This window comes from Cannabis sativa, chromosome 8, assembly GCF_029168945.1.
Source record: "Cannabis sativa cultivar Pink pepper isolate KNU-18-1 chromosome 8, ASM2916894v1, whole genome shotgun sequence".
NCBI classification, from domain to species: Eukaryota; Viridiplantae; Streptophyta; class Magnoliopsida; order Rosales; family Cannabaceae; genus Cannabis; species Cannabis sativa.
The window spans coordinates 45,900,744-45,915,110 of NC_083608.1; the positions used below are offsets into that span (position 1 = coordinate 45,900,744).

Sequence of the window (14,367 nt, forward strand, 5' to 3'; positions counted from 1 at the left end):
ATGATGCCTTAACACCTCATTCAACTCTCCTATTGGTCTTAACTTTGACAGATTGGTAAGGAAGGCAAGACCCAAAACTATGCCTGAAAAAAGTTATTAGAGGTGGGACACCTTCATTTCATCTCTCTTACTCAACTTATTTCCACAGTTAAAGGAGATATTAAGGTGTCTATTATTTTTCCCTACCTATCCTATCCAATGCATAAAAAGGAAAAAAGAAAAGTGCTATATAGTCAAATCATAATTCTCGACCCATCTACATAGTACATGCACAGAAATGTAGTGTAAGCACAAGGCAGAGACATACCATATTCTCTCTTCCTAAGACTGACAGGTTCACCATCCGTGCATGGCCCCGCCATCTCGGTTATTTTCCAGAAGCCATAGGTAGAACTAGAAGCCATCAAGCCACTTGTAAGGAAAAAGGGTCATTTTGGAATTAGAAAAAAGATGTATTTTTCAAGTGGCATTTTGTCTCAAAGCTAATGTCTTCATCTTCATCTTCATCGAAACCAGCTCAGTTTAACTCCAAAATACGCCTTGTGGAGAACTATTTATATAGCAAGCCTTGTCTTGGTGTCTCATGCATCCAGAAGATACTTGTGCTATCACAGGAGTATTGTTGAAAAAGAACACACGAGAGTAAATTGCATAACAAAGATACTAAATAAAGTATATGATAAGGTTTCTACGGCGAAACCATGACCAATTATTGAAATGTAACGGAAGAAATGGATACTTCTAGTCTTGTCTCTCCTATATGTAAGAACTGCACCAATTATAAGTTTATAAATGCAACAGTGACAAGTAATCATCAGTCTAAATCAAAAATTGCAGCATGAGCAAAATTATTGCCGTAAATATAATTAGAAATGTTTCGTGACGATTCCACATTCAATTATAAATCTAATATACCAATGGCATTGTAGACAAAACTTAGCAAAAAGCACATAGACAAAAGCTAACTTAGCAAAAAAAGAAAAAGAAAAAGTGGGTGTGTATGATAAAACAGTTTAATTATTGTGCTGTTCACACTTGAAAGAATATTAGTGCAGAGATAATTCAGTGAAGCCAATCAAAGTGGGGTTGGTGAACCTAAAATAAACATAACTTATTCCTGTATTAACATACTGGAAGCATACCCTACAAAACATCAGAAACCACACCATCCCAATTAGGGACCTACGTGTATATTTCTTTTAAGAAATTAATCATCTAGTGAGCAACCTACATGAACTACAGATTTAAATCCGGTACAGCATAGTCATTACCATGTACCTTGTAAAATAATTGCATATTAAGAGAGATATTTATGATCATTTGCTAATGTAATAATTTCAATCAGAAAGTAAACTTTTTGATACTCCTAATAATAAGTCCCTTAAAAATTTAGGTGTGTCTTTACTTATTGATGCACAAGTAATCACTTGAGTTGTGAGACAAAATGCAATCTACGCGTATAATATCAATCATTAGCAATGAGTACGTAATTACTACGAATTTATAACATACTTATACCACCTAATATACACAAGATCAACAACTAGCAAGTCTTTGAACCACTCTCAAGTTTGCTCCCACGATTTGAAATTGAAAAGAACAGCCAACCACAGTCTTGTATCTTTCTATATGTTTTTCTCTTCTTAAAACATGTGAGATCCTTCCAGCAACCAGTGACACCCAACTTAGTAACAGTCACAATGAAAAGATCCTCAAACTTTTAAGAATTCTCATATCTCATTTTCATACTGCTATATCTCTCAGCACTTCTAAAACTACCTCAAGTTTGTGACTTTGTGCCTCCTTCATCCAAGAATCTGATAACTGAGACTCCAAGATCGATAGATCAAAATGAAGGTGAGTTCAATCTCTTATTAAATTCAGGATACATATAGAATGTTTTCAAGGCTGTAACTTTTATATTTGCATGCCATTTAACAGGTGCTAGACTGGGTGCACCAAAAGTTTCGGCACAATAGCATCAAGCCTTTCAAGGAACTGACCATCGGTATCAATGCCATAAACTTTTACTATCCACCCTTTTAAATGATCCTGAAGGAATATTGCATGCATCACTTAAATAGAAAATTCTTACATTATAAAGTAAACAACAACCTTATTAGCCTATATCTGTGTTTAACTCTAAGCTAATCACTTGTGTCTATTTTAATCAGCTGGTTCTACTAACATAATTTATGACAAACTATCCCCCCCTAGCAAAAATAAAGAATTATGAGCGCGTGAAATCAAGAAAGATAAGGTGGCCTCACATGACGAGGGAATACTAGTTTGTATAAAAAAATATCATCAAAACTCCACAGACAAAGTAGAGCTACTAGTAGCTTTCCTAGGAGAAAATTGTTGGGTCCACCTCATACTACAAATTATAGAGTCTTCAACATCACGAATCATAACAAGATGGCTGCTCCAGAATGGTGCAACCAATGCATTAGTTAAATTTTTTTTTTTTTTTGTGGATTAGAAACACCCTCCCTCTCCCAGCCATAAAAGAAAATATTTATTCATATATATTCTATTAAAAATAATTTACATGCAAATAATCTTACCTGGTGTCTTCTTCTTTCTGCAACCAATCACAGGGAATCCTTGCATTCGTCTTTCTGCACAGACTTCCCTTGATGACCAAGACTCCTATACAAAGCAAAATTTTGGCTCCAAAGATGGATTTGCTTCCTTAAAGCGGCCTAAACAGGAGGAAGAAAGCTATTTTTCTCAATATAAAGCCTCAACAGAAGAAGAAACATCTACCACAATCTCTGAACTCTTTCATGGATTTCTCAGCATAGGAACCCTTGGTTCTGAAGCAAACATAAATGAGCCAGAGACTCCAACATTTGCTACACCAGCATTGGAGAACATAGCTGACACCCCAACATTTGCTACACCTCTGGAGAACATAGCTGAAGGAAGAGTACTAAAAGTGACAGAGAATGACTTGAAGATCATAAATTATGAGCTAGAAAAGTTTCTTGAAGCTGAAAGTAAAGAAGAAGTGTTTGATGAATCCTCGGCTAGGATGAGCAGTGTTAGCACCATCACACTCGGTGGAAAGCAATTGGAGGGAGTTGAAGATGAAGATTATTGGAAAACAATGGTGTGTCCACTCCAAGGATATCTATTTGGGTCTTCAATTGAACTACCGGAAACAAGAGAAGAATTAAAGAAAGAAAAAGCATCACTGGCGGAGCTATTTCATAGAACAAAGATAACTGAGAACTGCACTGAGAAATATGTTAGTGAGGAAATACCAGATAAGCATAAACATAAGTCTGCTACACATTTCATGAAGAAGATGATTAAAAAGCTTCACCTTTCTTCAAAAATCTCCCTCCATTCTGCTTGTGGTGACTTACCAGATTCTGTTTCGGCAAAGAAAGAAATTGGCAATGCAACTGATTCAGTTTCAAGCAAAAAGAAACTTCACAAGGTTGGCCTCACACCTCACTAGCTAGATAGATCTCTCAACCACATTAACAGCATATCAAATGACTCCTCTCCTCACAAAAACACTACCAAAAGAACAGCTACAACAACTTAATCTTGATGTTATAGTTAAAAAAGTTTTCGTATGTCCCTCTGTCTACACAAACTACCATCCATCTATATCTATATCTACACATATACAAGAACAGGATGGTCTTTACATTTGATTGTAAGGATTTTCATTTTGGATACCTAGGACTCCACTCCAATGTTGATTTATAGTTGTTTGTACCACAAAGACTACCAACACTATATATTATTCTTTTCAGCATAAATAACATATGAAAATGGTTGGATCACAAACTAAAATTTTAAGTCATATTATGTTAGGATCCACATTGACCAAGTATAGGATTCGTTAGTAGTATATAACTACTTGAACACTCTCCTCTCTTAGGCTAGTTTTTGGGAGCGAGTTCTACTTGGTTGTATCAAGTGGTATCAAAACCACGCACCCTCAAGTGGGACTGACAACATCGTGACCGTCAGCTCCAAAAGGGGGTGGATTATCAGGATCCCACATTGTCATGTTCTTTGATGATCTTGATATCCAACTAGAATGCTTAAACTAACCAAATCAGTATAGGCATATGAACTAACTTTTCCTTGAACAGTACTGATTATATTTTTCGTGTTAGTTCGAATTTTCAGTTTGTTAGCATGTGGCATGCAGGTTATGCGTATGTTCCACAGGAAAATTCATCCTGAAAACTCTGTAGATGCTAGAGAATTCATCAGGTCCAAATGTAATCCTAAGATCACTCCCAATGAAGGTGGCTATACTCATGGAAATCTGGTACAAAAGGGTGGAGACAACAGAGGATATCGTCGAGGGCCCCCATCGATGAGGGAAACCCAATCCAGAATGAACAAACTGAACTCGTCCCAACAAAGCAGTCTGAGTTGCAACAACGTTAGGGGAAAGGGAGAGCACTGGATCAACATAGATGACGACTGTAAGTAAACCTTCGGACTTTACTTGGTAGAAATGAACTTAGGTTGTGTTTGGTTGTTGGAAATTAATTTTTATAAAAATTTCTATGCAATTTTCTATGAAAATTTCTATGAAAATTTCTTTAAGAGTCATTTCCTTAAAGTTATTGGAAATTAAAAATTTTCTATAAATCAAAACCATTGGTTCATAAAAGTTCCCAAAAGATATATTATATATAAAATCTTCTTCATATTTATTTTTCTTAAATTCTTCTTACTTTCTTATTCAAATGATCCAAATGTCCTATTCTAAGTTCATATCAAGATCAAAAGCATGAAAAATTTCTATTAGTATTTATTTACTTTATAAGGTACCCTCTTGAACTGTGTGCTTAAAAACTACAGAAATCTTCCAAAATAGCATTCAAATAGTGTCCAGAAATCATCAACACAATCTTAAAGATTTATTATTGACTATGAGTAAACCAAATCTATATAAATTGTTATACATTTTCTTTCAACATCCAATAATAACACATTCAGTTTATAATGCTCTTCCAACAATATATATTTTATATAATATATATAAACATATTACAGAAGATATACCCAGCCATAATAATGAAATCATTAGATGTTATAATTCTAGCCCATCTCTCTTGTTGGGATTGCAGATTTGGTGTTGGAGCTCCAGCAATAGAAGCTGTAAGAAAGTGGTTCTCTTCTCAGCCATCATCCTTAATAGTTACAGCTTGTCAGTGTGGTGTTTAATCTTGTTATGTTCTTATATCTAAGGAATTTTAGTGATGATGGATTAAACTGAATCTTAAGCACCAGTATATCACCTTGTATTCCTAGTGTGATGGAAAACTAAATCTTAAACACGACGTATTAGTCTTGTATTCCCAGTGTGATGGTAAATTGTGACTAAGTTCAAGTTTTCTAATCAATAAACATGATATTGATTATCTGCTATTGTTACTTGAATGCTTGAGATTCAACCTTTGTGTTAGAAGGAATTCTTCTACCAGGAAAAAAAAAGAGATAAAAACTGCTAATAAGATATATCCCAGATTTCATCTAAGAAAGTTTGTCCCTATTGCCTATGTTGTTACTCAAGTGCCTTACAGCTTTTATTGAACAGAAAAGTTTCAATAATTCAAGCATTTATCAAAAAACAATAAATTGGTTACTGGGTATAGCTACATTGAGAAATATTAACACATTCAGGTTCATGAAGCTACACTTCATTAACATGATATTGATGTGAAACAACACAATGGGCCTTTTATGCACTACATAGTTTCAATAGTGATTCAAGTAGATAGCTGTAAGCCTCAAATAACAATATTACAAGTTACATTAAATGAGAAATTATCATGACAAATATATATTAAGAGTTAGTAGCATCTGGATCAAACCTCACAGCAAAGTGGGTTGATGAGGAAGAGGGTCTTGATATTAAATAGGTAGCTGCTCTTCCCTTAGATTCCCACCCATTTCCATCACCCACGATCGATCAACTATACCAGCTAACTCTCTGAAAATCACAGCAGAAGTTGCATAAGTAGAACTGTGGAAAACAGAATACATAGAACCAGGCAAAACATGAGAAGGAGATGATTATAGTTGTGCCTCTTATACCAATTGATTAAGAAGGTAAACTTAAACCCAATTTCAATCTAGAAAATATTTTTTAAGCATTTGAAATAGAAATAAGAAACGGGATATATGTAAATTACACTACAACTAATTCATTCTGATGATAATTCTGTACATTTTGTGAATTATAGAAATTCATTCCGATAAATATAATTAATTTGATGACTCTTGTCAATTCACAACACACATGATTTTTTTTTTATCTGTAGTGAAAAATCATAAAAAAAAAAAGAAAAAAGAAAGATAGAGATAGTAAGAGCAGACTTGAGGTCATGGCTGACAACAAGTATGGTTAATTCTTTCTTCAGATGCTTTAAAAGTTTGACAACATCTGCACGTGCTTTCCAATCTGATCAATAAAACAGCACTGAAAAAGTTTAGAAACAATAAATCAATTTGGACAGGGAAAGAAAAATGGAAAGTACGTAAGAAAAACCAAAATAATTGATATCTTTCCAAAAAAAATTGAATCCTGTAAAACAGTATAAGTAGCAAACTTCAACTTTATCATTCTTAAATCAAAGTTGTTTCCAAATGTTAGTGGATCATAAATAAGAGTAACAATGATTATAATTATTGAACATGATTTCTGGACAAAAAGGGGAGAGCCTTTCCAAACAGAGAGGAGGGATCCCAAATGTCAAATTGCAGACTTGTTTATTAAAAAGAGGACAACTCACATGAAAACTGCAATTGGTAAGGGAAAAAATGGTGAAATAATGATACGTGAAAAAATAGCTTCATACCTAGACCAGCAAGAGGTTCATCCAATATCAATAAATCTGGTATTTGCACCTGAAAATAATTTAGAAAAACTAATCAATCATATAAAAAATGTGATCAAGTGTCTTTGATATTTGTATAGTGCATGCCAACAAAGTTTAAATTATGGTCCTTACTAATTGAATTGCCAATGCGAGTCGGCGTTTGTAGCCACCACTAAGAGACTGAGGATCTTTATCCAATAAGATCCCATTTAAACCAACCTATAGTCACAAATTAAAAATTGGAACTGAGTTCATACTTGAATTGAAATCACATATGATATCTTAACAAAAACTATTTTATAATTGGGAAAATATTCAATAAGATTCTGTTTGTTATACACTAGCTGGAACATATACCCAATTAATTGCTTGTTGAAGTCGCAAAGCAAGATGCTCCTTCACTTGAAGATCAGCCTTTTGTCTCGGCCATCCAAAGGTAACTTCATCAAATACATTATCTGCCACGAAATACCTAGATCAGTAGATTGAAAACAATAATGTTAGTACTGTATGAGTTATAGACACAACAAACACACAATAAATAAGAACACAATCTCGTAATTATGCACACAAATTAAAAAGATTAAGTAACAATTAATCATATAAATTAAACCTTTTGCACATAACTGAGTACCACAAAAGTAATAGTTCTGATTATTGAATTTAATCAAAAATAAGTAATGGAAAGGTCAACCACCTCAACTAGTAAATTATTAGTGCCTTCACCCACCTTAATTAGTTGTGTTTTTTTCCCCTCTTGTTATTTTACTCAGCCCCTAATTTTATATATGGAATCTCAAAATTATTGTACTATATCAAAAAAACACATGGAGTAGCATTACTAATTTATAATTAGACAGAAGTCCGAGCTAGAAACAATTTCATTGAATCTTGGTTTAGTTAGGTGATCAGAACAATGAAAAAATAATGGCTTGGAGAAAAAAAAAGTGGGTATTCCAAAATCAAAATACACATACAATTTCAACATTATAGAACTCAGACACTACAAGTGCAAAATTATGTAATAATTCCAATATTCATATCCTGATACAACAACCTAAAAGAACAAAGATTGTAACCAATACTGAAAAATTCATATCTATTACCTCTCAGGAAACTGAAAGACAATGCCAACTCTTTCTGAAGGTAAAGGTTCTGGAGGTTGACTAGGATGGCCGTCATTTCCATATCTTTGGATGCAAATGGAACCAGAAGTCGGTTTACTTAGTCCTGCAAGAAGCTGGAAGAAATAAAAGAGCATCAGAAACACACAAAAAAGAACTAAAGCAAATGGACCAATGAAAGATATTAGACCTGCAAGAGAGTAGTTTTCCCACTACCACTCCTTCCAAAGATTAAGCCAAAACTGCAAACATTAAACAAGGATAATAATCTATGATTGCAAAGCTTGCTGTAACTGTCACATAAATGATGAATTTCACTTTCATATCAAAAGCCAAAAGAGCATTGCTATGAGGCACAAGTAATACTTAGTGATATTCTATCATAGCTATTGAATTAAATTATATGGGGTTCGATACTTAATTGCACCAATAATGAACAACACCTTATGTGGTGCTAGGTATCACTGGTGCCTTTTAGCATTTCTCGAGCCAAAACCAATAAACAAATAAATATCAGCAGGTAGCATTGTGTACCTTTTCTCCGGAAGTGAAAAGTTAACTTCATTTAGAAGGCTGTGTTGAGTCCCTGGGGGCTGATAACTGACACCCTTAACCTTAAATCAAGATTAGACTTGGGTCAAATATAAAACAATACTCCTTAATAGTTATTACATTACTAAATTACTTACGATCCGACATTAAATTCTACCAATAACGATAAAGACATCAGCATTTCTCCAAATATAATTATCCTGACAAAAACTATATTACAGCCCAAACAAAAAATTTAGTCATTTTGCACAATTCTCTAATCCAGTCCCAATGAACACATTCAAAACTGAAAGAAAAAGGAATTGTTTTCTCGCAACGAATGTAATTCAATATTTATAACAAATAAATTAAAAGAGAGGATACTCACTTCAAAGCAAGAGTAGTCGCATTTGATTGTGAAAGACTTGGATTTTCTGAAATTCAAACTGCAAAAAGAAAGAAGAAGAAAAAAAATTGATTGATAGCTTAATTGGTGAAATTAAAAATCTTTTGTGGAAAAATTAGATGATGATTGCCTTGAGATTGTTGTGGGAAGGAAGGAAATTGATGGGTCAGGCTCTTTCAAACCATTAAAGAATTTAAAACCCGAAACGCTGCTAGTGCTCACCATGCTCACTTAAATCCCTTCTCAACACAAGGATTTTGGGCTCTCACTGAAACTCAACAATGAGAAAACATAATAATAGTAAATAAATTGATAACTGGAAGCATCTTAGCTATGTTTGGGGGAAGGATGGTGAGTTTTACAAAAATGGGGAGTAGGACTAGGAGGGATGTAATTGATTTTTTTTTTTTTTTTGTCAAGTGAAAATTTTATTTATTTTAAATTAACTATTAATAAATAAAAATATTATTTTTAGAATATTTAGTTATTTTGTCTCTTGAATTTTCGACAATACTGATTCTGTCTTAAAAATATACGGTTTGTTAAGAATCTCTTCAACTTTATATTTACAAAAATTTAATAATTTGTCTCCTAAATTTTGATAACTATTAATCGTACCCCCTCAAAATAAAAATAAAAAAAATTAAATATTTTTTTTAATAAATCTTAAAAAATTAATTTAGATATTAAAAAATTATTTTTGAAAATTTAAAAAAGAAATTAAAATTTTAAAACTAATTAAGCGATTCAAAAAATTATTTATTTTTTTATAAAAATTCATTTAAATAAAAAAAAATGTATATTAAAAATTCAATTTTCAATAAGGATTTGAGGAGAAACCTTGAGCCAAGATCAAAGATAAACCTTAGATACTTTATTCCTTGTTGTTTTTAAAGTTTTAAACTTGATTCTCGTATGTGATTTTTGGGAATTTGGGGGTTTTATTTATTTGAGGTTAAATAATATTACAAACTATTTTGAAGCTTGATTTTAGTTGTCTATAGCTTGTTTTTGGAAGTTATAGCAGCTATAGCAGATTTGAGGAAGTTTGGGTTTTGAAAACTCAAGCTTTGCTCAACTATGGTGAATTTCATTGCATGTTGTTTTAGATGCTTTTGAGTTGTGAATTATGTTTAGATTACCCCAAATTGTTGTTCTTGAAAGTTTGGTAGCTTTTGGTTCAGGTAGGAGCGAGTTTTGGGGGCCTAAAATGGAAATTTCTGTGCCATTGCTGCCCAGTTTTTGCCGAAGGTTAGCTTCCTTGAAGGTTAGCTTCCCTAAAGGTTGGTTTTCTAAAGGTTAGCTTCCCTGAAAATTGGTTCCCTGAAGGTTAACTTCCCTGAAGGTTAGCTTCCCTGAAGATTGGTTCCCTGAAGGTTAACTTCCCTGAAGGGTTGGTTCCCTGAAGGTTAGCTTCCCTGAAGGTTAGCTTCCTTGAAGGTTGGTTCCCTGAAGGTTAGCTTCCCCGAAGGTTACCTTCCCTGAAGGTCAACTTTAGTATTTTAGCTATAACTTTTTACTCGAGTGTCCGTTTTAGATGTTCTATATACCGTTTCAAAGCTTTATAGCATGTGTATAATTTTAGAGCCAAAATACGTAGGTAGATTGGTGGAAAATCCTTATTTCTATTCAGGTTAAAATAAGTGGTCTAGAGTAAACACTTACCAGTTTACATTGTGACATAGGGCCTCCGTTCAGCGCGTGAATTTCTATTCAGGTTGACCGACACACATGAATTAGGAGACGAGGTAAGAATAACATAGAATATGTTATATATGTTAATATGTGTACGTGTAATATATGCATGATGTGTATGTGATTTGTAAATATTATGAATCGATATCATAGCGACACAACTATAGTGTCGAGTCAACAATTCGAGCATAGTACTAGGTTTGACTGATATATGTAATTTCAGAAAGTATTAATTGATGCTATCATAGTGGTACGAGCATCGTACCGATTCAACAGTACGAGCATAGTACTGGTTAAGAGTGATACTATGATCAATTATACTTTTGGGTATTATCGATGTTATCATAGCAGTACGAACATAGTATCGAGCCCGCAGTGCAATCATAACGCTGGTAGTGGCTGATATCATGGTCGATAGTACCAAATGTAAAGAACGTTCTTACTTATCTGATAAGCCTTGTGGATAGGTGTATGGGCGCCTTGAGGAGAGTCAGTAATATATTTTATGTTATATGTTTTTCTTACTGAGTCTGTCGACTTACCTATACTACTTTCGTGTGTAGGTAAAGAAAAGGTGAAGTCTGAACATGAGTGAGTTTGAGCTCAGATGATGATTGTACATGTCGAAACGGCGTGACCTGAAGTGTTCAGTCTCGGGACATCTTGGGCTGTATTTTGTAATCACTGTGCGACAAGTTTGTAAAAGTATTTTGATATATAAATTGTAAAAGTTTAAACACGGGATCCCAATTTATGTAAATATATATGTTTATAAAGTTTAATAGCTTTAAATTAAATATTTAATTTGGCACGGTTTTTGAGGAAAACCTTTTGATTAGCAAAGGTGGCACATTAATTAGAAAATTACTGTAGTGCGTCTAAGTATCTGGGCGTTACAAATATGGAACATAAAAAATCAACACGAACACCTCCAGTTCTCTCATTACCAAATGCAAGATTGGCTTGCATTTTGACAGATAGATCTGTCATGGCATGATGATGTTTGAGTCGACTCTCGTGAGAGAGAATGAGGGTCTGGACTTTCTCAATGGACAAAGCATCACTTCTTGAAGTGATATCAGAGACAATAGAGTTGTATTCTGGTCCAAGACCATTTGGAGGTTGTAATACAATATATTAATCACTCATCGAAGAGCTAGCCACCCCAAGAGCTAGGGGTGAGCAACGGTCGGTTTGGTCGGTTTTTTACACAAAAAAAATCCAAAATTCGGTTTTTCGGTTTTTATGGTTCTAATCCGAAAATCGATCGACCATTATAAAAATATAAAAAAACCGACCGTTTTAATCCACAGTTTGGTCGGTTTAAACCGACCAAACCGAACTTCATTTTTTTTTAAAAAAAAAATAAGTTTTTAAATTTTTTATAATTATTTGAAAACTAAAAAATTAAAGTATTGTATCAAATATCATATAATTTAAAAATAAAACTTTCTTAGTTAAATAAATAATGTAAAATAAACTTTTTTAAATTTGTTCAAATTATTTGTGCTACTAATATGGTAATGAGTTATATTAAAAAACTAGTATTATTTTATGAATGTGTGTATATAATATGTAAATGCATCAAATTATAATAAAATAAAATAATGAATAATTGAGACTTTAAATAAAAAAAATATAAGTAAACTTAGATTAATAAAATTGTATATTAAATATGTACAAAAATAATATATATTACATATAATATATATGTTCGGTCGGTTCTCGGTTTAATCGGTCGGTTTGCGATTGACTCTAAAACCGACCATGTTAAAGCGGTTTTAACCGAAGGCGGTTTTTTCGGTTTCGGTTTTTTCGGTGTCGGTTTTTTCGGTGTTCAGATGGTCGGTTTATTCGGTTTGGTCGATTTCTTAGATTTTTTGCTCACCCCTACCAAGAGCATCAAAGATCGATTGAACTTTGTTCACATATGAATTCCTTTTTTGAATGTAAGCAAATTGACCCTTCAATTGTAGTAGAAGAACTTTGGTTTGAGACGTGAACTTTTGCTTAAGAGCACACCATATGTTGAAAAAGGTGGTGAAGTTGGCGACTGAAGCAAGAAAACTTTTAGACATTGGCGATGCAACCATGAAAGTAAGAGCTAATCTTTGCGACGCCATTGTTGATACTCGGGAACAGGTGCACCAATAAAAAAGTTTTGAGGTGGGGAGATACCTATAAACGAAATCTTGTTAAGGTCACGACGAATGACTGCAGGAACCACCTGCAATTTCAAAGCAAGAAAATTTAGAGAAATCTGGCTTGATTGTGAGTGAGGAAATGAGTGAATGAGAGAAGGGATTCCATTGAGAAGAAGTAGGAGCAGTGACAAGATCAGATGTTGAAGACGACATGGACGTGGGTCGACGTAAGTCAAGATAGAAGTTCCTCACGAGACATTCTCTCCTCCTTCCTTTCTAGGGTTTTGTCTAGTTTTCTTCACCCTCTCGGCCAGGGAGGCCACCGGGCTTTTCCTTAGTTAAGGGACATTTTTTCTCGCATGGGTGCACTTTGTAAGTATAGATATGGAGGATTGGTGGTTGTTTGTTCCGTGGGTGCTGGCGTCGGTGGGAGGTGGTTCGGTTGTATGGGTGTGCTCTGAGGCCTTAGGTGCCATGATTGGGATCTCGTACCAAGTTACTTTGATCCTTTGATTCTCGTTGTGGTTGCTTAAGGTCTCAATAAGGGTTATGTTGGAAAAAGGAGGAGGTCGTTGGCGTGTGGGACCTTGGTCCAATTGGGTTTGTGGTGTTGGTTTTAGCCATTCCTACCCTCTTTTGGTGGTCTAGTGGTGGAACTTTGATTTTGGCCTGTGACAGTCAGTAGTCCCGTGATCTGTAAGGGGAAATACCGGGTAAGCTGTGCAGTTCCACATTGCCTGGGGAAGGTCAAGTGGGATGATTATGAGACTGTGTAGGCATGGGACTACAAAATTGAAGAGGGCTTAAATGGATTGGTTGGTACTACCTATATCAACAAGGTGCATCTTATTTTTCGGTAGCCCATCACGAAAGAACTCCACAGTTAAGCGTGCTTGACCTGTGATAATTTTAGGATGGGTGACCTCTTGGGAAATTTTCTCAAGAAGCGTGTGAGTGAGGACAAAGCACGCTAGAAAACACTCGTGTTGGTATGTAGGGCCAATCGTCAATCCATGAAGCAGCCAGAGTGACGTACTCGTGTATAAAGAGCCATTATTCCGTGGGTGTAAGGGCCAAATGAATTCTTGAATCGATCAAATTAAAAAAAAAAAAAAAAAAGATGGAAAATGATAATTAGGTGGAGAGAGAGAAAAAACTGCCTAGAGAAATAATTGTAAAATTTCTATCTCAATGGCAAGAAATTTCTCAATTTAAAGAATTCAATTTACTTTCAAACCTATGTCCAAAAAAAAAAAAAAAAAAAAAGAAATTACACTCAAACCAATGGGAACACAAATAATAAAAAATAAAGTTAATGATTGGTTTAATTTGGTACAAGTATTATAAAATAAATGAATTAGTAAAAGAAAATAAACAAATAAAACTCAAAAAATGGTTGAATATTTTGATTCAGTGTGTGTGGCCACTGACTTGACTGACACTTCCATTTTTATTTAATATTCAAATTTAAATGAATTAATTATGTGCACTTGTTCTGCAAGATATTTCCCAGTTGGATCTTTTGTTTTTTTGTTTTTGGTTTTCGATACCTGGTTTAATATACCGTTGTTTTTTCTCAAAAAATTTGTTCTGCAATAATA

General features: G+C 34.0%; 2 protein-coding genes across 3 annotated transcripts; one reads left to right on the forward strand and one right to left on the reverse strand.

Moving 5' to 3' along the window:
* The first annotated feature begins 1,608 nt into the window (after positions 1-1,608).
* Positions 1,609-5,412, forward strand: LOC115699505 (protein LAZY 1). Its single transcript, XM_030626955.2, has 5 exons — positions 1,609-1,857; positions 1,942-2,008; positions 2,601-3,448; positions 4,178-4,460; positions 5,112-5,412. The coding sequence occupies exons 1-5, from the start codon at positions 1,852-1,854 to the stop codon at positions 5,135-5,137; spliced, it is 1,230 nt and encodes a 409-aa protein (XP_030482815.2). The 5' UTR covers positions 1,609-1,851; the 3' UTR covers positions 5,138-5,412.
* On the reverse strand, positions 4,988-9,343 carry LOC115699506 (ABC transporter I family member 11, chloroplastic). Of its 2 annotated transcripts, XM_061103017.1 has the most exons (11): positions 9,058-9,343; positions 8,910-8,967; positions 8,525-8,604; positions 8,181-8,232; positions 7,973-8,106; positions 7,224-7,338; positions 6,999-7,085; positions 6,846-6,894; positions 6,364-6,448; positions 5,859-5,977; positions 4,988-5,174 (listed from the first exon to the last, which is right to left on the reverse strand). In XM_061103017.1, the coding sequence occupies exons 1-10, from the start codon at positions 9,150-9,152 to the stop codon at positions 5,899-5,901; spliced, it is 834 nt and encodes a 277-aa protein (XP_060959000.1). In that variant the 5' UTR covers positions 9,153-9,343; the 3' UTR covers positions 4,988-5,174; positions 5,859-5,898. The 2 variants fall into 2 exon arrangements, with proteins under 2 accessions (XP_060959000.1, XP_030482816.2); XM_030626956.2 differs by lacking the exon at positions 4,988-5,174 and having other exon boundaries at positions 5,604-5,977.
* Between the last annotated feature and the right edge of the window lie 5,024 nt (positions 9,344-14,367).

Coding starts and splice junctions, on each gene's coding strand:
- LOC115699506 (XM_061103017.1), bottom strand. CDS start 9,152: ATGGTGAGCACTAGCAGCGTTTCGGGTTTTAAATTCTTTAATGGTTTG. Junction 6,449..6,845: donor TGAACCTCTTGCTGGTCTAG/GTATGAAGCTAT, acceptor TTTATTGATCAG/ATTGGAAAGCACGTGCAGAT. Junction 5,978..6,363: donor GTTGTCAGCCATGACCTCAA/GTCTGCTCTTAC, acceptor TGTGATTTTCAG/AGAGTTAGCTGGTATAGTTG.
- LOC115699505 (XM_030626955.2), top strand. Junction 2,009..2,600: donor TTTCAAGGAACTGACCATCG/GTATCAATGCCA, acceptor AACCAATCACAG/GGAATCCTTGCATTCGTCTT. Junction 3,449..4,177: donor GCAAAAAGAAACTTCACAAG/GTTGGCCTCACA, acceptor TGTGGCATGCAG/GTTATGCGTATGTTCCACAG.